The 24,644-nt window shown below is 40.5% G+C and overlaps 1 protein-coding gene across 1 annotated transcript in view; it reads left to right on the top strand.

Annotated features, from left to right (window-relative positions):
- Positions 1-24,644, top strand: part of lrp4 (low density lipoprotein receptor-related protein 4) — a 149,953-nt gene that overhangs the window by 47,552 nt on the left and 77,757 nt on the right. The window contains exon 2 of the mRNA XM_042490760.1: positions 19,086-19,232. Coding sequence (XP_042346694.1) covers positions 19,086-19,232 — 147 coding nt within the window. The remainder of the gene's footprint in view (positions 1-19,085; positions 19,233-24,644) is intronic.

Raw genomic sequence — 24,644 nt, forward strand, 5'->3', positions numbered from 1 at the left:
AGGAAAAAAGAAGTTTACCCTTACCTCATAGATAGGCTCATAGATGTCTTGTAGCTGCAAGGGGAGGGCAGGGACAAAAGTGTAACTTTTCAGTATTTCCCTCTTCACAAAGAGCTGCATTTATTTAGTGTAACCATAATTTTATCGTGAACAACTTACACATTTTTTTTTTTTTTTAATTGGATAACAGATTTTTGGATGCAAACTCAATAGCTGGATGTATTTTGTGTAGACTTCTCATGTAGTTTCTGACTTCTGTGTGAAAGAGAAAAGGTCCTTGTTGGAACTACGCCCTGATACTTTCATATTTATGCATACATTTTAGCTGATCTGTTGCATGTGTTATGTATAAACATATACTCTAAAAAGTCACAAACCTCTTCATCCGAAATTAAAAGCGGCGTAAACGGTTGCTGGTTTCTTTGAGAATAAATGTCTTTTGAAAACTGTGAAATAATCCTTAGTCTGCCATCGTTTCTCGGAGGATCAGCTCACAAAATGTTGAAAAAAAAAGCCAATATATTGTCACCAGATTGTTTATGTTTAAAAAATGATATCACTCTCTTCGTTATCTGTATTAGTCTTTAAAATCCAGTATTGGTCTGCTTTTATGCTGATGTTTCTTGACCAGTTTGGCTGATAGTAAGAAAGACTTAAACCCTTTGACTGCCAAACAGTGCGTGCACATTTGTACAGGCGTGAATGTGTTTTTTTATGCGTGTGTGTGTGTGTGTGTGTGCGCGCGCGTGTGCCTGTGCGTGCTCGCTTGTTTGAGCCTTCCTTGTAGTTAGCAGCTCATTTTAATGGCCGCCTGTTGGACTGATGCAGAAAACAGAGAGGTCAATATACTGAAACTGGCAAACTCTCACTCGGAGATCTGGAATTTACAAGCCCAGTTTTTGCCCCAAATCCCAAATGTTAACATCATAGAGCGTCTGGTGCCAGCATGGAGGAGGTTAGAGCTGTGGAGCATAGCCCTTCATGCTGCGTCAGTTTATAACTAGATATTACAGAGCTGGACCTCAGTGCCTGCTCCCCTCATCCAGTCAGAGCCCATAAAGTGAGTTACAGCTCGCCCACATGGAATAATCTCCTCTTATTACACTTATCCCTTTGCAGCGAGTTCACGTTCACAGACATGGACCAAATGAAGCTGCTAATACTGATCTGGCATCCAGTGCTGCCATGAGGCAGGAACACTGTACTTTCTCTTGTTCAGAACTGCACTGCTCTGGTTTTGGTGCCTTAAAGAGCTCAAGTGAATGTTTGTGCAGATTTCAGTTTTTTTTTATTGATTCAGGTGTTCTGATATGTGTGCAACAGAACAAAATCATAGACTGTTTAAAAATAATGGATGTAGCTACCGTGGCGTCACACGTTAGTTTGCAAACTCCCATTTAGAACATAGATGTTTAAAGAGAAAAAGACACAGCGCTGTTGGCTGGCCTGCTATGATAATTTCCTATGAAATTAACTGAGTGATGAAAAAGCTCATTTTCTGTGAAATTAAACATCTTCCACATTTTTAAGTGTACTAGAGATTTTCGGCAGCCTGAGCACGGCTGAGTGTGGCCACCTTAAGGTCTCCTTTGGCTGATTTGTTAAGTTCCTGGGGGGTGGATTGAAAGATTTGAAATTGGTGTTTTGGCCATTGGCATTTTGGGTTGGAGCCTAGAGGTTGTTGCTAAAATAAAATGTAGGATACAGTGTGATTTGTATGTGCAAAACAGCATTTTCACCTATTAGTTTCATACCTAGAGGGTGAAATTTACACTAAAATTTGGGCATTGATTGACAATCTACTCTGCTGACAACTTCGATCATTTAGTTTATTCATAAATATGGATGCACCGATATGTTGGATTAGTTTCAGTGCAGATACTGCTCTTATTAAGTGGATTAGATATCAGCCAATTGTGACAGATCAGACACATTACATCAGTCAAGGCAGGCGGCTTTCTGTAAGCTTTTAACCAGGATTTAAATATTCACTATCAGCTGGTTAGGGGGCTGGGTTAGGGTTAGGGATTTTGTTTCCAGCAGGGTTTCTGTGGCCATGGAAAATCTGGGAAAGTCATTGAACTAGTAAAAATCATCGAATGTTTTGGAAAAGTCATGGAATTTCGTAGTGCAATGACTGTGTACTGTGGATAACCTCATATGTTAAGTAACATAATGGCAAAATTATTTTCTGTAGCTGTCAGTGCACTGTGGCTGTAATATTCATCAATGCATGACAATATTTTGTTTCCCATCAGGTACATTTTGTCATTTCTCCCCTTGTTCGTCTCTTCCTTCATGTGGCTGCAATTAAGTGTAAGGAGAGTTTGAAGCTGATATGTTTGAAAAACGCCAAGCAAGTGTGGGAAAGAAAAAAAAATAGTATGGATCCTTGAAAAGTCATGGAAAATTTTTGAAAATTTGAAAATTTTTATGAATATGTGTGGGAATCCTGTACTAGTGCATAAAGCTTTAGTTTTTTTTCACAGACACTGATGAGTCAGTGCGCTCTCTTTATACTGCTCTAAAGATTTGTTCATTCAGTTGTATCATAATTGTAGGATCATTGTTCTTACTCAGAATAATGCAGCCAAAACTCAGTGGAAGTGTTGTAAAAAAATAAGAGTCCTGAGACAGTGTTTGTGCCGTTAGAGATTAAGGTTTTATGACTGTTTTTGTGGAAGTTCTTCAGCCAGCTATCCTGGTTTACTGTACTTTCTCCTGTAGTCCACCACGGTCTGACTTTGATTTGCACGTCGGATGGATTTCAGTCTGTCAGCGTGCAGCCAAAGAGCAGGTGATCGATAAATCCCAGGGAGAGGTTCTGATCTCTCGGGGTTCTGTTACGGGGAGGGTCCAGGCTGGAAGTTTTGGCCCAGACATGCGGCTCGTGTAACACTTCCACACTGACTCCACTGGACTGGACTTGATCCAGACTGTACTTACACACACACACAGAAAAGATCTAAAACTTCACCTGCGGTCCACGTGTGCTGCGGAGACGTCCTGCTGGAAATAGTAATATTGTCCCACACATAGAGATTTCAGACTCGAGAAGACCGCCAATTCACCTTCTCTGCACTTCTCTGTTTCACTGATTCTGTCGTTTTATTCTACCTTGACTCTGGCTCAAGCAGCGATGTTAACATCCCCATTGGTTCAGCTACTTTAATTTGAGCTGAGTGAGGTCCACTGCTTTTACAAACCAGAGACATGGTTTTGATTTGCCTCTACAGAACAATAGATATTTGCAGCGGAGACGGGTCACTTACTTTGTGTTTATTGGACGTTTTTGAGGTTTGCATCCCGTGGCGAGGATATAAGATTCTGGTATTTCTCCTCTTTTGAAGCTCTGTGTAGTAAAGTAATGTTAGAACGCTACACTGGTGTTGGCACTGATCTCCAGATCCAGTTTCAGTTTTAATTCACCATGTCCTGATTTTATTTGCTTTGATTCTTGAAGATTCCTTCAGCATTATATCAGTGAAATCAACAACTGTTTGATAATTGATGCATGCCCTTTTAATTTTGTAGACATCTGGTTTCAATGGTTTCCTGTTTACATGCTTAGTTTTTCATCAAGCTAATTTTCTGTATTAGTGTAGCAGCTTGATGCAACTCAAACGGCTGCTTTTTCTTTGAAGAATGTCAGAAAATTGGAAAAAATGCAGAAATTGAAAGGCACCGACTCGACTGAGAAGATAAATGGGAAAAAGGAACAGGTGATTTGAATGAACAATGGTTTAAGAGAAAAACTTACAAGTAAAGGGTGTCCAGTAGCTCACCTAGTACAGCGGGCGTCCTGTGTACTGATGCTGTATGTCCTTGCTGCAGTTGCCGTGGGTTTGATTCCAACCCACAGCCCTTTGCTGCATGTCATCCCCACTCTCTCCCCCATTCACGCTGGAGCTGTTCTGTCTAAATCAAGGCAAAAATGCCAAAAACTAATCTTTAAAAAACAACAACAAAAAATGATCGTTAAACTGTTGAAGAATTAAAATAAAATATATTGAATAAAATATATATTTTTTGTCTGTTATACTATGCAATTATTCCCTATTTTTTCTTCTTGTATGAGGGAGTGGAGCAACATCTAGTTGTAAATTTTGTTGCATTACAGGAAAAGTTAAAATATTTTCAGTTGTGTCTCATTAAAACTCAAAACTGCTTGGTTCAGAGTTACCATATTCTCATCCTCCTTCCTAATTTTGCTGTCCTGCTCTCATCCACTGAAATGATATCCGGTCTGCCTCCTACCATTTGCTTGATTCCAAATGAACGCAGCATTTCAATCGACTAAAAGTTTCAGCGCAGTGTCCTCTAGGGAGGTTCTCTACAAAATCACACTTTGAGAAAAGATTGTAAAATGGATTTGGGATTTTGAGAATTGACACAGCAGAATCTATTTGGAAATTAAACTCCAACTGGAAACCAACTCCTCCCAGGAGGAAGCACTGAGCTCTGGGATCGGCCCAAGCTCTGACCCGTGTATCCCGTATAGAGGCCCCTGTTGGGGGATTTTAGGGGTTAAAGTGAGTGTGGTGGTGTGTGTGTGTATGTCTTTGTATATGTGTGTTTGTGTGTGTGTGTGTGAGATTGGGGGGGGGGGTCAGCTGGCCAAAGAGACAATCTGTGGATTAGAGCGAGCTTGGACACCAAGTGCTCACTCAGCACATTACCCAGCGAGTCTAGTGTTCACAGCCAGAGGCAGAGCTCAGAGCTCCTCTGTGTTTACACTGCCAGGCCTGATGCACACACACACGCGCACACACTCACACACACACTCACACTCAAACAATCCTATTCATACTCAAGCCAATACATATTTGCACTGACATACTCAAAGTCTCACATTCGACTGTAGATCCGCAGTGAAGCTCTTTTAACTGTTGACGCAAAAGAAATGACAATGAACTTTTTATTGAAATTTTTATTCATATCATAAAAAAGCTGAAGTTTTCAAATGTTAAATGTCGTCCAATTACAAGAAGCTGTACAGTGGTGCAGGGGTAGGCAACCTGCAGCTCCAGAGCTTCATGCCGCTCCTTAGCTGCTCTCTCGTGGCTTTGACAAAAAAATATAGGTAAGTAAATAACAGCTAGACTGCGTGTAATCATTTTAATTTTAATTTGTTATTGTTGAAGGCCTAAAGTGATTATTACATTTCCCAACTTTAAAAATACACCAAAAATGTTTTAACATATCGTCAAATGAAATGTACACCATATGTCTGCGGCCTCTCTAAATTTTTCCAAATCTCAGGAGTGGTTGTGTGTTGAATGCACATAGCTAGGCTACAAATAAATGATGTAATATAATAATAATAAAATACATAAATAAGTCAGATTTTACTAATTATAATTGTATAAAAGCCTCAGGGGAAAACAGGGGGTGGCAAGAATGGCTTTTTTGATAGTAAAGGTTGCTGACCCTTGCCATTGAACCATGCTTGCATAAAATACAGCCAACAATTGGCAAAATCACAATGTGAATTTGTGAAATACATAATGTTCAAAGTATTATTAATTTGACCAGGCTTTCAGTGTTAACTTTCGGTTCATGATGGCTTACTTTCTGATAATCCGTGCCTTGGAAAATCTAGTTAAGTGCTAAATACCCAGCCCTAGTCAACACTGTCATTCTCTCCAAACATCGTTTCTTTCATCTTGGTTGTGTGACGTTCGCGCTGCTGCTTCAGCAGCTGCTGAGCAAATAGACCAAACTTTCACGCTCTCTTTCTCCCTTCGCCCTCCTCGCTGACTTCACACAGGACACTTGCTTTCTCACCCGCACTTCATAAAACACCATCACACACGGTTATGACACTCATACCCTCGTCTCTTCATCCGCCCAAATGCAGCCTCGCCTTCATCGTCAGCAAGGCCCCACAACATGTGTCATCGTTGTGGAAAAGCAGCCGTCCAGTTTCCCATTAGGTCATTAAACCCCTAAAACCCGTGTCCAACACAGAGTAAATGGAAGTCCTCTTGATGGATCTTTTATGTGTTTTCTCTTTGATCATCACACAGAGTCCTTCCCTCATTTACTTACTGTATACAGTGCACACACATATGTTCACACACACACACACACACACACACACACACACACACACACAGACACACACACACACATTGAGTCCCAAAGCCACATAAGTACAGTGTGCGGAGGCCAGAGTCATCACAAAGGGCTGACAGTAGTGGAAAATGAAATGTAGTACGACACACTCGCCCCTCTCCCTTCTTAACCCCTTCATGGCCCTGTGACCAAACAGATCACACAGCATTAAACACGCAGCAAGGTTTGGCCATCCAAACACTGACATCATCTGCTGTAACAGTTAAAAAAGCCTTTGTCTTTTTTTTCAAACAAGTTATAAGTCTGCTAAGCGGGAGAGAAAATGTTACTTTTCCCAGTGTGAACCATTTTACTTGTCAGTGAGATACTTAGAAAGCTACAGTCTGGTTTGGTCAGGGTTGGGTATCAGTATCTGTACTTTTGCTAACCAGGGAGAACTCAAATTCACTCAGAGCATTTTGCTAAGAGGCAACTAAACAAAATGGCTTACATCAATAACAAAATGTTCTAATTAATAACAGTGTGGAAATTGAGAAACGTGGACTCTTTTCTCACAACTGAAATTACATTGTTTTGCTTTTGCATTGAGAGTAAAATATAAAAAAAGTGTGTTTGCATACCAGTGCCTGAAATTCAGTATGGTATCACACCAAAATTTGGTTTTGTCCAGCTGGATGCATCTTTTTCGGGCCAAAGATCAAGTGATCTGACTTAGGCTGTAATAGAGATTTAGGACTTCCAATAGAAACTCTCTTTTATTTATGTAATGCAAATGAAAATTAGCTCTAAGCTAACTTTGGTAAAAAAAAAAAAAAAAAAGAATAAATCAAACAGCATTTATATTTTAAGGTCTAGTGTGTAGAATTAAGTGGCATCTTAAGGTGAGGTTGCAGAGCTGAAACTTCTCCCAGGTGCCAAACCTGCAGGAGAAGTACAGTAGCCAAGACGAAAATGCAAATGACCCCATCTAGAGCCAGTGTTTGTCCCTTTTGGGCTGCTGTAGAATGTAAAGAAATATAAATGGCTCATTCTACGGTAACAAAAGTGCAATATTTATTAAGTTTAGGTGATAACACACTAATGAAAACATAGTTATGAATCTTTTCTGACATTTATCTCAACCAGTGCATCTGACTCCTACACACTGGACCTTTTAATATTGCACAAGGTTCAAATAAATCTAATTTAGCACATGATGCATCACCTGAATAAATAAAGTCCTAGAACACATGTAATGTGTTCTGGGTGCTGTTAGGAACAGTTGTTGCATTCACTTATTATTTGGCATCAAATCTAACATGGGAGGTAAATGATTAACAATTGTAAACATTTCAGGCTGCAGCTTTGCGTGTTTATCGGCTGTTGGGTGTTGATGGAGGTTTTCGCTCAACTGAGCACATCCTAGTTATGTTTCATTTTGAAATTTTGACACTTTGCCCAGAGAAAATGAGATTTAGGGGATTACGTTGGTTTATCTCCAAATGCTGGCAGACCTTCTTACTTGTTTAAACTAAAGTAACAAACGAGAAATACACAAAAACACAACTTTTCCCTTTTTTTCTTTTCAAACTCACCCACCAGTCCTACCCACTCACACCCCCCCAGTGCCAGCCCACATGCCCGTCCAGCAGCCATCCACTCATCCCCGGCCAAGTCAGTGTTATCTTTGAACAGACTTCAGAGAGACTGCTGGCCGGCCGCAGATGATGGCACTGTGTGTGTGTGTGTGTGTGTGTGTGTGTGTGTGTGTGTGTGTGTGTGTGTACTGTATACAGCTCCACAGCAGCAGTATCCTTTCATTTCTCCCCCTTGTTTGATCTCTGAGGCCTTTATTTTTAACCCTCAGCAGAAGGACGATGATATATCACTAAGCGTGTAATTATGTTGTTTTCGCTCATTTCAGGGGAATAAAGGACAGTATCCTCCCACATGCCTCTGGGTCGCACTTGGTTAATAGGCAATGACTTGGCTGAGTGTGTCTTTGAGTGTGTGTGTGTGTGTGTGTGTGTGTGTGTACATGTCTGGTATTCTTGGCTTGAGTTTTGTGCTGCACACGATGAACATGCAGAAATAAGGGTCTTTAATGGAGTCCCCCGTCACAATGGGGAAATGTTAACATGGTCCAGCCTTCGAGGAAAGCCAGCAACACACACACACACACACAGATATACGCACACACCCTCCTGCTGAGTTACGTCACCGGAAAGTGATTGAGCACTGCAGTGTGATAAGACAGAAGTTTTAATGAAAGTCTGAGATGAGCAGGCGTGAAAAGAGCCCCGCTGCCGACCAACTGCTGCACATCTCAAACACTCCTGTGTGTGTTTTGTGTGCGAGTGAGCACACTAGAGGGATGAGCTCGTGATGACGGGCCTGTCCAGGAAGATTTTTTTAGCAATGCTTTGAAGATTTGGCATCAGTCTGAACTTGTTTGTCTGGAACTTTGTTTAGATACTTGAGAACTCAAACCGGATATTTTGAGAGATTTCAGAAATTCCCTCCGGTTGGAGAATGGCACATGTGTGCATCTGCTCATGCTGGTCCTCCATGATTTTTTTTTTTAACCAGCAGAGCTAGACATGTGCTGCTGTGGTTATCAGCTCACCACATCAGGGCGGCCTGACCTACGGTGGGCAAATTAGTAGGTGGAGATGAGCCGACGGAGAGGGGAATGGGCAGGGAGGATGAGCTGTTTGGCATCGTGAAGCTGAGCCAGCGTAACCCAGAGCCATCACAACCACAAGGAATTTAGCGAATGTGTTCCTTGAGTGTTGGAGCCGCTTTAGAGCTTCCATATGTTGAAGTGGAGAGAAATATGGAGATGAAAAGGAGCAGGAGCCTGGGAAACGGTGCCTAAAGCTCTGCATATCAATATTTAACGAAACAATGAATGTGTATAGTGAAAGGATGTCAACTCATTGAAAATTATCATCAATTCTTTATGGAGAATTTTACCCTCTTTAAGCTCATTGTTTTAATTTCTGTAACATTTCTGTATTTTTCAGTCTCATCACCTCTCCAGCAGCTACAGGAGGCTGTCTTAGCAAAAACGGTTAGAAACTGTCCTATCCAATAAAGTCAAAAAATGAATCTTCACAAACGTCCACTTGGACTCAATCACGAACCAATTAGATTTTAGTGGTTAAAGGTCAAGGTCACTGAGACCCTTTCTCTCTAATTCTCATGAATGTAATATCTCAAGATCAAATTCAAGGCATTTTTTTTTAATCTTGCCATAAAAACATTCACTTGATCTCAAGAGTGAACTGATTACATATTGGAAGACAAAGGTCAGGGTCACATTGACCTTGCATCCGTGTCATATTTGTGAAGGACTTCAAGGAACTTCCTCAAATTTGGCACAAAATCTCAACTTTGATTCAAGAATGAATTGATAAGATTTGAAAGTCAAACATATTTTTGGCTAAGCTCAAGAAATCATACGCTAATCATACAATTTTACATAAAAGTCCAATATGATAAAATGATGTAGTGATGACATTTTATATCCAAAAGGTCAACTTCACTTTGACATTGTACAGTTCTGCAAAAACACTTCTCTGGCAATTACTAAATGTCATATCTCAGGAACAGAAGAGGAGATATTTGGTCAGATATTTTGGGTTCTCACCTTGTAATTGTGCTGATGTATAGTTTTTTGTGCCGCCAGGGGTAAGATGTGTGTGAAGCGTCTACGTTTTTACAGAAATGGATTTAAAATGTAACTGCAACTCGACTGGTGCACAGAGGCATGCAACAACAAGGCGGTAACTCTAGTTGTCATAGCTAAAATGAAAGTGAATATTGGATTTAGATTTCTAAATATGAACACAAACACAACTCCAAATAGATTATATTGTTGTGTCTGTTTGATTGTTTGCCAACACTTTACAACGCACGTTCGTTGTGCAACATTAAGATGTCAACTAATACAGAGCAGGAAGATAGAGAATCAAATTGCCACTTTATTACAGCTTTCCACGCCTCATAACACACAAAGCTCTTCTTCCTCATAAGACACAAGGTTTGCTTGCTCAGATATTGGCTTTCACCTCTGATGCAGATTCACAGTCAAAACTCAAATGATTAATGTTCAGCTGCGATATCAACTCAATCTAAATGTGATAGACTAGATAGAAGACGGAGGTGACACACACTGCTGTGTGAGGTGAGGTTACATTGAAATTAGACAGGTAAGCCAAATATTACCTGCTTTGCATGCATAGACACGTTTTTAGTGTTTAATTTCACACATTTCAGTTTGTGTGGATTTTTTTTTTATAACTACTGGACTCTTTTTACCTGCATTATCTTATCTTATCACATGCACATATCCAGACATCAAAATGGTGTATCTACCAGTTTTCTTCAAGATGTCTTCACCTAAAAACAGGTGAAGAAAAGTTTTTTGTCTTGTATTTGAAACAATATTTTAACGATTCAGCATTGTCTTCCACTGTTGCAGTCCTGTCTGTTGAGTGTGAATGGTGAATGACAGTCATTGCAGGTGAACAGCCGCCCTGCATACGGGATCAGTCAGGCGTCTCGTTCTGTCAGCGGTCTCACACGGCGAGACGTGACGAAGGATGAACACTGTTGCCTGACAGCGAGGTGGGACACCAGTTGTGTCCATTCTCATTGTGCAGTGCTGCGCGACGCCGTGCGGCGCAGCTGAATGCAGCTGGTTCGGGCTGAACAGTTGCTGACATGCTGAGACGCAGCTGTCTCTCTGAAGCCTTTACAGCTCGACACCAGCGGCGGACGGGTGGCAGGAAGACAGGAACGGACAAAAGGGCTTGACTCATTCCCTCCGTGCTCCTGTCTTTCCCTTCGCATTGTCAGATGTCTCATTCCCCCCCAATTTCCCGCTTATCACTTTTTATAGCGGCACACTCACACGCTGAAAGAAAAGACGCAGCTCCGACCCTCCAGGTAGTCTCCAGGGAGGTCCACGCCTAATTAACTGGCAGCCTTTTGACATCGTTCAAAGCGTGTGGCCACCCGCTCTCAGGGCTGAGTTACCATTGTGTGTTTTGGCCCCATGCTCTCTCCTCAACCCCTCATACTCGCCATTTAACTATTTAACAACAGAAAATTGTGAAATGGTGAAACAGAGGTTGGATGCCACCTGGTTAGATCTGAGATGCCTACGACGTGGCAGCTTCCGGCTAGGTTTGGTTGGTGAACTCAAATTTTTTGGCGGCTCGATGCTGCTGTAGGCGGGTTAGGTTCAGGCGTGGTGTCAGGGTGAGTTTGCGGGATCATCTCTGTTTACCTTACGGTGGACCACCTGTCTTGTTCCACACCAGGCCTGTTTAGACAGTTTCAGGCTGCAGTAACCAGCAGTGGAGGATCTTTGGTGGTCTCTGTTTTCTTTTTCTGTACTGTAGGTTCTTTCTGACTCACAGCCCAAACACTGGCCTCTGGCAGCAGCAAATGAAGTGAGAATTTAGTTGTCTGTCTGTCTTAACTGTTGGCCTGAAGAGCTGGTTCAACATGTCAGCCCACATCACCTGTTACTGGACTGAAATGGGAGCTTTCCTCCTTGCAAACCTTGTATGAACTTTGTTGATCACCTGGCTTTTTTGTGAGTTTGATGTGCTGACATTTATCAATTTATGTGCAAAAAAATCAAGTTTGAACCCTTTCAGTTTATAAAAATCAGTTGCAAGTGAGATGACTTGCTGTCCCTCAATAAGTTTCACCTTTAAGTTAGGGTTCTGGCGCTTACAGACAAGACATAACAATCCTCGAGCTCTCGCAACACTGACGTGTTTAGAACAGTTTTATAGGTTTTAACAAAAAAAGTTGCTGGATTTTACAGCTCTTTAACAGCCTCTCCAGAAGGCTTTTATTGTGAAGGTCAGCTAGTTGAAGCGTGATAACATCAGAAAAGTTCAGAAAAGTCGTACTGTTCTTCAGTGCACTTTGCCCCTTTGCTGATTGTGTTCAGTTTTTCCTCAACTCAGCTTTTCCGGCAGTTAAAGGAAATCCTGCATTCACAGCTCAGGTGATTCCACTGTACCTGCTCCACTTAAACATCCTGTAATGGACTGGATGATGTATTGTGGCTAAACTTACAGCTCAAAGTGACTCACTGCCTCTCCAAAACAACCTAGCATGTGATCTGCTATCTGTGTGATGCATCCGAGGCTTGTAATGCTTGTGCTCTTGAAAGCACGGGGTTGCCATGCCTGGCTGCTGCTGCATGGTGTGTGTGTGTGTGTGTGTGTGTGTGTTTGTCTGCAGCCTTACATAACGATCTAGTTAGCGGCGATGATTCTTTCTTCATTTCCTCAGTAGGTCCATGCTCTAAATCCTTGATCTGCTGGTTCTGACACACATTCAGACTTCTTCTTCAGCTAATGATCTGTGTGTTGATCTTTCCCTCATCATCATCAGTCTCACTAGTTCACATCAGGATCTCTTTCCTCTTTTGATCCAAGTTTTAAAGTTCTATGACTATGGACTAATGTTTGCTTTGTTATTGACACGTGTTGGCTCATAACTCTCTCAGAACACAACTGGAAGAGTTAGCAAGTCTTTGCCCGCCACATGTTGGACAGTATTCGTATTAATGCAAATAAAACATATTTGAATTTTTTATTTTTCTGGTTTGACAGCTTTGAAATTTTGACAGCTTTTTCATTTTTTAAATGGCATCTTACTGTAAAATACTAATAACGCACGTCTGGTGTGTTTGTGCATATGATACATGTACCTACCACTGGCACAATATTGGCAACAGCACAATGAGGATTTCTGTTGCTTTATTATGGAAGAAGTGCTTCCTTCTTCCCTCTTGCAGACAATTGTACTCTGACATGTTTTTTTGCATTCTGGCATCTCTATGTCATCCAGTTAGACCAGGAAATATTGACACGTAGTGAAATTTGAGGCAATCTTTCGTGACGCTGCAAAAAAGAAGTACGTATTAGACTTTTCTGTAAAAGCTTTTCTGTCGACTGGCTTAGAGCAAATGTTTTATAGGCTACACAAAGCGTACTGTAACTTATTTTCACCCGAATTTGCAGCTACTGGCAATGTTTCATGCTGTCGTGCGATGAAAAGATGGATTATGGCGTGTGGAATTTTTGTACTGTGATTTGTTGTTACTTATCAGCACAGATATCCATGGATGCAAAATATCTTCAACAAGCTAATATTAGAGCCCGACGGAAGTATTTGTTGGTTAATTTGGCCCATCACAATATATTAGTATGGGTTTATATGTTGTGCGATATATTCAGACAACATATTTACAATGTGAAGAGTTTACATACATAAGAACATAATGCAAAAAAAGATCCTTAGAGTAATTAAGAGTGATCAAATTCCCCATTAAGTTTACTGTTTCAGTGCACTGAAACTGTTTTTGACAGTAATGGTTATTGTTAAACTAGGCCTTCAATATATGCTGCAAGTATTTGATAACCACATCTCAAAAATAACTGCATTTACATTTTATGGAAACAAGTTTGAGAAAGCTTTTAACAGACACAATAACAGTCCTGCTTATTAATCAGCAACACTTCAACACAGAGGTCTTCTAGCACCAGCAATTTTAAAGCAATGGATACAGACAGAAATACTGTAACAAAATCTGTACTTGTTGACGAATTTCTTGCCCTCCTATATGTTTTTATGTTGCCTGTTCCTATTTTTAGTGCTGGTATGTATACATGCATGTGCAGTACAGTTCGTATGATGGTTTCTTTAGCTCTGGTCGGAGCCCGTGGCCTTTGCTTTTTAAAGCATGTTTGACAAATGCAGGGCCTGTGATGTGGCTTCATGTTGACACAACTTCTGCTCCAGCTTGAAGACTCTAATTTAGCTCAGTGCACGCGCGCACACACACACACAAACACACACACACACACACACACACACACACACACACACACACACACACACACACACACTTAAAGTTACAAATCCAGCACAGCCCACTACACAGCAGTATGAGCTATCTATGTTGTGCTATGGTGTATCAGGAATTAGTCTTAGGCGGGGATTTTCAGGCCTTAGTCTGTACCTGTCTGTTTAAGATTGCACTGTCTCTCTGTAAAGGTAAATAGCAGGCCCCCAGGGTCTAAGCACTGCAGGAACTACAGAGCATGCAAGAAAATTAGAAAGACAACTTAACTGACAGGAAGACTTGGATGACGCCATCCCCGGTTTCCCTCCCGTTAGCGGAGAATTCTGGAAACGGGGGAGGGGAGAGGAAAAAAAGAGGGGAAGAGGAGAAAAGACAGGAGGCAGCTGAAGGGGAAGTGTGAAGAGGGGATGGTGGAAAGACAAGAACGAGGAGAAGGAGAGGGAAATGAAAAGAAAGAGGCCATTAATTTAGTGCTGTGGGAGGGATCTGAAGGTTACTGAGCTCTCTCTGCCAGGCCCTCCTGGGTTGACTGATGCCTTTGTGAGGAGGCCAGGAACCACACATCCACGCACACATACACACATGCGCGTTCCAAGAAACTCTGGGTTTGTTGCGGCAGGCCAGTTTCAGCAAAATAGACGCACACACACACACACACACACACACACACACACACACACACACAGATGGTCATTAATGGGCTTCAAAGTGAGAGCAAAATGGGAAACCTTTATTTATTTCCTCTCCTGGACGTGATCTGCTGTGATGCGTCTGAAAATGTGGTGACTCCGTGTTTTTCTCTGCTGTGGTGGAAATCAGAGCAGAGTGTGCGGAACGTATGGATCCTGTGTGTGTGTGTTTGACTATTTATTTTTGGGATACAGTGTTTGTCCGCGTACACATGCACGCTGTCAGCGAAACAGATCATATTAGCGGGCAAGTAAGCATCGAGTTTGACTGAAGAAAAGAATAAATGCAGATGTTTAAGTTGGTTTTTTAAAAAATGGTATAATTCAGTTTTAAGTTTCATGTTAATCAGTAGAAAAACATTTTAGATTTTTCATAGATTCATCATGTCCCTGTGCTACCTGCAAGTCCCTAATCAAGACAGTAAAACTTTCTATTTTGCCGATGGCTGTAATAGGACTTAGAATTTTGCTTTTTTTCTTGTGATTAAATGGATTTACTTCTTAAGGCCCTTTAAGAAGAAAGTAAATTGATTTATTGGCTAACTGTGCACATGTGTAACATATTTGACATATGGAACATATGTAACTTCGGACCATAGGGGCCAAAAAATAGACATTACTTTGTTTAAGGGGTCTCAATTTAATGTTGGAAACCACCAGCGTTATAAGTCAAGGCGGGAATCTCATTGATCTTACCATTCGCACAGCATGTGAATTCAGTAGGGAGTCTAAATTGCAATACTGTTGCTGTTTTGATCATACTTTACTCACTAATATAGATATATTTGTTTGTATTTACTTGTATTGCACATCCAGGGTTTTCCACACATTCATTCATTTGTGGTGGCCCGCATCAAGATCAGTATCTGCTGCCATATATTGTTTTTCTTCTTTTGAGCTTGACCGCTTATGTGGCGCACTGCTGAAGTAAATATACTGTTGGGTAGAGTTGGACGATATGTGGAGAAAACCAAATATCACAATATTTTTGATAAAATACCTCAATACTGATATTGTAGCATTGACTATTGGTGCCTTTACAAAATATTTACTCAATGAGATTTTGATTAATAATCATCAGTAATGTGAATACAATGACTAAGTGGATAAAGGCAAATGATCGAACAGATAGAAAAGTCTGGTAAGTTCAGAAAATGACATCAGTTTACTGTAATGCAGCTTTTAAAACCAGACAAAGACGACATTTACAACCACACTCTTGGAGTGTGGAGTGTACTCTGGGTACAGATGGAGCAGTATTGCACCAGACTGAAAATGAACACTTTCATATAAAAGTAGAGCATTCTACTCGCTCTCATTTTATATTTCTTTATCCTTTTTTCAACCTTCTTGAGATCAAACAGACTGCATTCCCATGGAAACTGCACACTTTTCGGTCCAGCACTGTGTCTAACCTGTGAAAAGACAGCAACAGAAGGTCTGCTTTCACTTACCTCTGCAGCAGCTGATCTTCTAATCTAATCAACCGATCTGGTCCAACCAGCTCTGATCAAGCCGACGACCATCAGTTCTCTGCAACGTGTCTCAAACTTAACAGACTGCTGCTGAGGGGAAAAAAAAGAGTTCGCCTGAGCTGCATTTACAGACTCGCCAAAACTTCCTAATTCAGAGAAGAGACACGGATCTCAAGGGGAGACACACACAAGCAAAAAAACTAACAACAAAATTTGATGATCGATAGCTCCTAACTATGAGGAAAATGTGGGCGTTTATGTTTTGAGTGGCACCTAAATGGTTTTCTGTCAGACAGTTAATTTCCCAAAATTATATTTTTTAACTCCCAAACCTCATTAGTCACTTAATTAATCATTATACAGATTGGTGTCAGTACGGTCCAACAACACTGTCATATCGTTTGTTTTTTGAGGACGAGAAAGAACCTTCAGGGGGTAAATCCACTAAATAAATCATTGGCGCTGCTTTTAAAAGGCGCTCGTCCTACTTATCACAAAGGATCTCAGCTGGAAACATCACACTACGTGTTCGCACATGCAAATTTACACAGATTCATAAAACCACCTCACCCTGAGAAGCTAAAACTACCTGAGGCAATACAGCTGTATATTCTTGGTCATAATACTGTCTCTCACTGTGACACATAAAACAAACACGATTACGCTCTGACAGAAGAGATTCTTTCAATAAAAGTCATTCATATGAAGATCAGGTACGTTTATGGCTCTCAGAAGGCTTGTGAAGTCTCATTTCTACACGGTGACGTAGTGTATGGGTATTTCGAGGGTTTGAGTCTGTGGTGCACAACACGTTGGAGTGGTGATAAAGAAGCTTGATGGCAGGAAAAAAATGATGACGTTCAGACTAAACCGCTGCTTTGTCCCCATGTAATATCTTATTATTACTTTAGCTTATTCGGCATATACATTTGGCAGAGATGATTCATTTTTCACTGTTCCGCTGTAGAGACTTGGACATGGGTCAGTTATAAGTTACTAAAATGACTATTACAGATTTTGTTTCCTGGAGAGAAAACTTGACTTGACTTTCTAGTTTTGACCCAGTAAAATCCCAGAAATATGATATCGGGCAGCATTACATACCCACACAGCTGAAATATTTATACACGGCCGCACATTGAAAGGTCACAGCTATTTAAAAACACTGTTATACAGCTTAAAAAAGAATAAGTTCAGCACTGATAAACCTAAAAGACTTGCACTGGACATGCAGCTGCCCTCACACACTTAAGACTTGATTTAGGATTGCTTTGGGACCTACAATGCTCATTTTTATGTTCAGACTTGTATTTTGAGTTTATAACAGGACATATTTATATACTTTAATGTCAAATGACTAAATTTTCCTCATACCGTCTGTGCTGAAACACCTGTATTCACCCTCTGTCTAAAACGCTCAATTTTAGCGCCTGTCTCTTTAAGCCCGTCTCCTGAAAAAAAAAGCCCAGTTTAATTAGTCAGTGTTTTTGGGTCTTCTGAATCTTGGCGTCTTTGAACCATCACTTCAGCTGGAGAATGACTGCAAGAGAGGAAAGTGGCACTTTGTACTGTGAAAAATCACAAATAAAACCCTTTAAACACAGCAGGAATATTATTCGAAATCGAGGAGAAATGAACAGTATTGGCAAACAAAGACTACATGTTTCCCCGATGTTAGCATGTAGCTTCTTGTAGCAGTGCACCTGCAGCCGGGAAGTGACTGTAACCGAGAATAGCAGCACTTTCTACCATGAAAAAAAAAATCATTAAAAGCTTCTAAACACCATTGGACATGTTACAGCAGGAGTATGAATTGAAATTGGGGAGAAATTAGCAACCCAGATTGCATGTTTCCCTGATATTAGCTTGAGGCTACATGTAGCAGTGTACTTGCATCTTGGGAATGACTGTAACAGGGAATTGCGGTTCTTAACACCATGGGAAAAAATACTATTAAAAGCCCCTAAACCGAGTGGGAATATGATCTGATCACATTTCCTTTAGCATGTAGCTATAGGTAGCAGTGTGGGCTATGTAATGTGGACACAAGCAGACATTGTCTCTAAAATAGAAAGGACGTTAAAAACAGAGTATACAAAACAGTCTTAAGTCTGAGATTACTTCTGGGGTTACTTTTACATACGTTTACCTCATTATTAAAAAACTTTGGCCGTGACTAATAAGAACATTCATCATTTTAATATTATATATTTGACAGAGAGTAAGGAAAACGCTCTCTTTAACAAGATTTGACACCTGAGTTTTCTCGATAGACTTAAGACGTGACTCATAATTGCCAAAAACATTATAAAGGGCCACAGTTCAGTTAATTTGATCTTTCTTTGTTGCCATGTTTGTCAGATGAATTTCCTTTAACTTTAGTCCCGTGTAGAGAGACTCTGACAGCCTCCTGTTGTTTCTCAAGCTGGGGAACAGCCATTCATATGAGCTGCACCACCTCTAAATCCCCTGACAAAGTTTTCGGTGTGAACAGTGATTCAGATTCAGTCTGCATAGAGTCCCAGGCAGGTGCGGCATAAATCAAATAGAGAATCACATTAAGGTGCACTAAGCAGATTTTCTGCACACATGGCCGTGGTTTTGAGAATTTTTGTCACACATACAAATGGGGTTAGTAGGAAGTACTAAAGGAGAAATATATTATCTTAAGAAAACAAAGCAAGAAGTCGGTAAAATGACTGTGCATTACAGAAAATGTCCTGCCTGTCTGACTTCTCCATGCAAACCTCCTCTGTTGTGTTATTTGTGTCAGGTTGGGTTCAGAGGCAGGTTGTGGTTTTTGTAATCCGTCCACCTGTTCACCTTCAGTCAGTTATGATGGAAAAAATGAGCCAGTTATGTACAGAATTACTGTTTGTTTATGTAAACTCTATCAACAAAACAAAGTCAGTTAACCGTAACATGTCTGATTAGCTCTAACCCTCTTTTCCTGTTTGTGTGCAGGAGTTCACGGCAGCGCCGAGTGCTCGTGCGGGAGGAACCACTTCACATGTGCGGTCAGTGCATTTGGAGAGTGTACCTGCATCCCGGCCCAGTGGCAGTGTGACGGAGACAACGACTGCGGGGACCACAGCGACGAGGATGGATGCAGTGAGTTTGAAATCTTTGTCAATCTCTCTGCTTTTACCTCTCTGCTCTCACTGTGACTTACTCTCACATTCATTAACTCTGAATCGATCCAATTTGAAACTTGTCCAAACTGAATCTGAAGCCTGGTTATTGGCTTTGATGTGATTGCTTGATCCGTGTGTCTGCTCTTAGTTTACTTGGTCCATGTGATCAAGATGAAAACAATGATTGCCCAGTTAGTGACCGATGAAGTTGGACAGAGAGTTCTGCATTTCCAAAAGATTTAAATACAAACTTTTGTCTCTGATTTCAAAACATTTGTCGAAATTGATTAGAGAACCTGATGTGTGATCCGTCAGCTTCTTACTGAAGGCTACTAGAAGTTGTTTTTACTGAGGTTTTTTTTCTGTCCTTCCTTGATTAATACAAGCATGTTTTTTTCATTAAATAGAAGTAGCCAAGCATCTCATATGTTAAATGATATTTAAACAAAAACATCTTTGAAAGATTTTAGTCGAAATAAAAAAATGTTTTAAATCGTAAAAACAAAGGATGTGATCAAATGAAGCAAAGGTCGAAACACTTTGGGAGAAAGAAGGAAACCACCTGGCAGTGGCCAGCAGTATGTTGTTGTCATTTAGCACTCTTACTGATCTTGTTGTGACGTTTTTTCCGCCCCTCCTCCACTGTAATTGGAAATGATAGTGATAGTGATGAGCGCAGCATTATACCCAAAATGAAACATTTTTCAACTCTGGGCTACTATCAAAAGCGTCAAATGTGTGGTGCTTAGCACAGAATAGACGCTCACATGTATATTATAGCTGTGTGAAGGACTGATACCCTCTGGTCAATTGGTTGAGATGCTCTTGTTTTGGTTGGAAAATCTCCAGTGTTACTTTCATCTCTTGTGTGTCCACCAAAGCATTTTTCCACCTAAAAATGCCAGATGATCTTATGCAATTCCCAGCTGGGAGCAGGGTATATGAGACATTTTTGTGTTTGTTTGTTTTAAGCAGAGATGCTCTGGGTCCCTCAATCTGATATTATATTGAGTATTTGCAAAATTTAAAACTAAAGCACAAAGTAGCAGCAAGCAGTACATTGTTGTTGTTTAGTACATGTACCAAACTTGTCATGGTATTTGTCCAGCCCCTCCTTCACTGTAATTGAAGGGCTGGGTACAAATTGACAGTGATGAGCACAGCTTTTTAGCCAAAGCTGAACATTTTTTGACTCTTGGCCACCAGAATAAAACACGGAATCTGCAGTGCTGAGCACAGAGTTGAAACTCGAAACATCATCATGTTGCTTGTGTTTGCAACATGGCATAAATACACAGCACTCCCATTGCAAAGAATTAAAGAAATGCTGACTTCAAGTAAAAACACTTTGGTGAACATACAACACTTCAGGTTGAGTGCACTCAGTGTGCTGTGGCTGATGTAGTTAATCAAGAGATGCACATTTTCTTTTTCCCTATTGGCCAATCACTTGGTTTCAGAGTAGGTAACATTTTGGTTGACCAGGATTTTTTTTCTTTGTTGATTACAATCCTATAATCTGTATCTAACCATTTGGTATGGGCGATTATAGATGGATATTAAATATGTAGTAATGTAATTTTGATTTTAAATATTTTTCAATAAAAAACCTAACTTAAAGTTGCTGGTTGAAGCAGATGATAATTTGTGGTTGTAAAAAATAAATCAGCAGTATTGTCTGAATATCTCCCCTTGAGCAAGGCCTTAAACTCCCACCACTTAACCAAGGCTCCGGTTGTGTTTGGCAGCTCCCCGGTGCAAATTTGCGTAAAGTGCGTGACTTCTGAATTTTTGCCTAGAAAGGTACAAGTGTGTTCAGGCAGAGTTTTCCTGCATAAATAGTCCAGAATAGCGAGAAAAAAATATAATTGGGCCCATATGGATCCCATCATCACCCAGTGAAACAGTGAATGGGTCACTGGTCCAGGCGGGGTAGTATTTCTGGTGCAGAGGCAGAGCGAGGCGCTCTGCGTGGTGTATGCCCCGTGCAGAAAAATGCTTGAGTGACTTCTGGCACCAGACGGCGTTTGGCTGGAGGGAAGTCTTGGCAGCGGAGCCAGACAGGAGTATTTTCCTGCAGAGCATGTCAAGTGGAGGAGATCTTCACCGCTCCTCTTTTACACTTCTGTGTATCGATGTGAAATGTCAGTGTGAGGGTCTTCTTTTTTTATTTTTTCTCCTGCTGGCTCATAGAGTAGAGAAGTAGATGCTGCCCTTTTGTTTGACACTTCCTAAGCCTCTTTGAGGGGTGTGTACTTGTGTTTGTGTGTGCGTTGATGTTCTGTCCCCATCAGTCTTCCTCTGTCACATTAAGCTAGTTAGGGGTTGGGAGAGGGGATGCTAAGTGTTATTGATCTCTGGCCAGTTGAATGTTCAGTGAGCCTGATTGCCACGTATTGATCTGCACAGCGTTACTTATTTAAGGAGACACATGGAAGCAGCTGACAGATATGCGAGCATCTAGCTGGACCCTCCTAATCCATTAGTAATGTCTGATCGATTCGCTGGTCCACCGTTCTGCAGCCGAGCGCTCCTCCTTTTGGACTCACTCCAGTCAGTCTGGTAACCACAGAGCTCATATCACAGATTCGTGTTGGGTCTCCCTAAAAAATCGAACATGGAAGGTTTTTTTTTTTTTTTTTCCATTCAGTGCATGCTTCAGCGAGCTCCATGACCATCTCAGCCTGTACTCTGTGTGCACGTTCATGAGTTTCCAATTTTTATGATAGCATACACCTTTGTAAGAATGTAGAAGAAAAATCCTTAATTGTTTTGGTTTGCTGAAAATAAGAAGTTGGACTGAGTGTTAAGGTATGGACTAGTTTTATTTCTAAAGCTTGGAAAGTCTAGATTGAATGATACATACATACAAAATATGATCAGTTTGTTTGTTATGTAAGTATGAAGGCATACAAAACATACCACGTTATTCAAGTTTCCAATCATCTGTATATTTGGTCTCACACCTATGTTCACTGAAATTAATAGCGTGCTTTGTATGCCAGTTTAGGCTGTGCATCTGTTAATACTGCACTGATATCAGAATACGGACCCCTCCATTTGAATAGCTTTTTGTCATTGGAAATAATTTAGTTCATCTGAATGTCAATATATTTTAGCACCATAAGGTTGTACATGTTTTCCAGTATAATTTTATGAGGGTAAATTTGAGAGCTTATCAGTAGTCAGGTAAAACTCTTTTGAAAATCTTTAGGGACGTCTTGTCACAGTTGCAGAAGTACCAGCAGGACAAGGAGCCAATTTAGGTCACGGTTTTACTAGCACACCTATACTGCCTTAGCTGGTTTAAACAGCCTCTATTCAAAAAATTCCATCTCAAACAGGGAGTGCTTGGATCAATTTAATTGTTCGGTAAATTAGAGCTTTTCTTAAAGATTTGAAAATTGTGGCTTCCTTTGGTTCGGATTCATAAGTAGGAAACAACCAAAGAAACAAATTATGTCTATATGGGGACTTCTGCATGTTTGAGTGTCTTTTGGTACTGACACAATGATTTACCAAAAAAAATGATACTGACTGAATAGTCAGGGCATTTATAAAGCAAAAGTACAATCTGGAGATAAATCTGAAGGGGTCATAAGATGGGTAAAAAGAAAAAAATGAAACAGGTATATATTTTACAAAATTACATTCATTTTCGGAAATTTTGCATCTTAAGTTTATTTTGCTATTTAGCTCTATTTAGCTCTATAGGCCTTTGAAAATCTTTTAAATGAAACAATCTATGAAGAAAAATTGATCTCTACACCTTTGGACTGCTCAGAACTAAAGTCTTAACTACTCATTGTCTTTTTGTATGAGGGTTGTTGCCTGATATCAGACAGAATTATCAACTCCTTACTCTCTGTTTCCATCATCAGCATCAGAATCAGTCAAGTTGAACTCAGTGGACACATGAAAAGGTCTGGATCCAGACAAGATGGATCGTAAATAGAAGCTAAAATAGCTAGTAAATAGCTGATTTGTTTTAAAGGGACCTAAGGAAAAAAGATTTGGAACTACAGTTATAGTCTTAATAATGTATCAATTAATCACCCATAGATACAGTATGAACACATTTGTAAAGATCAGGCCAGAGCAATTCAGTAGACTAAGGCTTCAGATTTTAATAGTTCCCAGGTATATAAGATCAATTTTCTAAAGTAACAAGCAAACAATTTGAATGAAATTCTGTGTGTTTGCGTGGTGCGATTGTGTGTCACTGAAGAGACTCGAGGCCCATATGACCCTGTTCCTATTAGACTGATTGAATTAAAAAAGTAAACATGGAGGAATGAAATTTTATGTTTTTTAACAACATCTTCTAAACACAGTGAAAAATTGAATTTATGGAGTCCCAGTTTCAATACATGACGCAGAGAGAGCACAACCGAGCAGCAACGTTAGACGTGTATGACTATGAGAATGCAGAATTACAATGAACAATCGCACAGAAAAGCACAGACAAATACCTCTTTTCAGCACAATTGTAGCACTGTAGTTTGTGGCATCCAGACTTTGTTTGAACTCTAACGTAATTAGCATTTATACCAATTGAACAATTTCTAGAGAAAGCACAATTGTCCTGAATCACAATGAAGGAATGTGTCTCTCTGTGTCTGTGTATGTGTTTGTGAGTGAGTGTGTGTGTGTGTGTGTGTGTGTGTGTGTGTGTGTGTGTGTGTGTGTCAGAAACCCAGGAGAATAGGAGCGGAGGCAAAGTGGTCGGTTGCGGCTATGAAGCTATCCGTGTAAACTTCTGATCTAATTACGATGTGGGAATCATGTGGAAATTGTGTAGCGCAGATGTGGCTATGCGTGTGCTTGTTTCATGTGTTTGCGTTCTCCCGTATAAAGTTTCATAGCTGCACGGAGACCAGAGAGGGAGTGGAGAAGAGTTGATGAGGAACTTAAAAGAACATGCATGAATTCTCTTTGTACAGGCTCATGTGTGTGTGTGAGTGAAGTATGTGGTGTTGTTAATGTAAGTGTAGAAACTCAAAAGGAGGTGCTGGCGTGTGACGGTGGAAGAGGAAATGATCTTTACAGCCGGCCGCTGTCCTCCTCGCCCCTCATGTAACATCTGCCTGTTTGCAGTGCACCACACTGGGTAGAGGGAGGCGGAGGTGAAGGGTGCTGGCTGATCATAAATCTACCAACTTAAAAACAAACATCTGAAGAAGTTCAAGGACCACACAGTGTTTCTCAATTTTATCTCCATAATTTACTACCCTTTATTTTTGTTGATCATTTGTTAAATGTCTGAACTAAATTACCAAATGTTATGAATATTATTCCAACTCTTTCAGGCAACCATTGGTTCCCCTTAATTTCCTTCAAAATATGAGAACCAATTAGTTGATAAGTCTTTTAAATGTTGTCTTTTCCT

The sequence above is a fragment of the Plectropomus leopardus genome, chromosome 1 (assembly GCF_008729295.1).
Source record: "Plectropomus leopardus isolate mb chromosome 1, YSFRI_Pleo_2.0, whole genome shotgun sequence".
In the NCBI taxonomy this organism is placed as follows: domain Eukaryota; kingdom Metazoa; phylum Chordata; class Actinopteri; order Perciformes; family Serranidae; genus Plectropomus; species Plectropomus leopardus.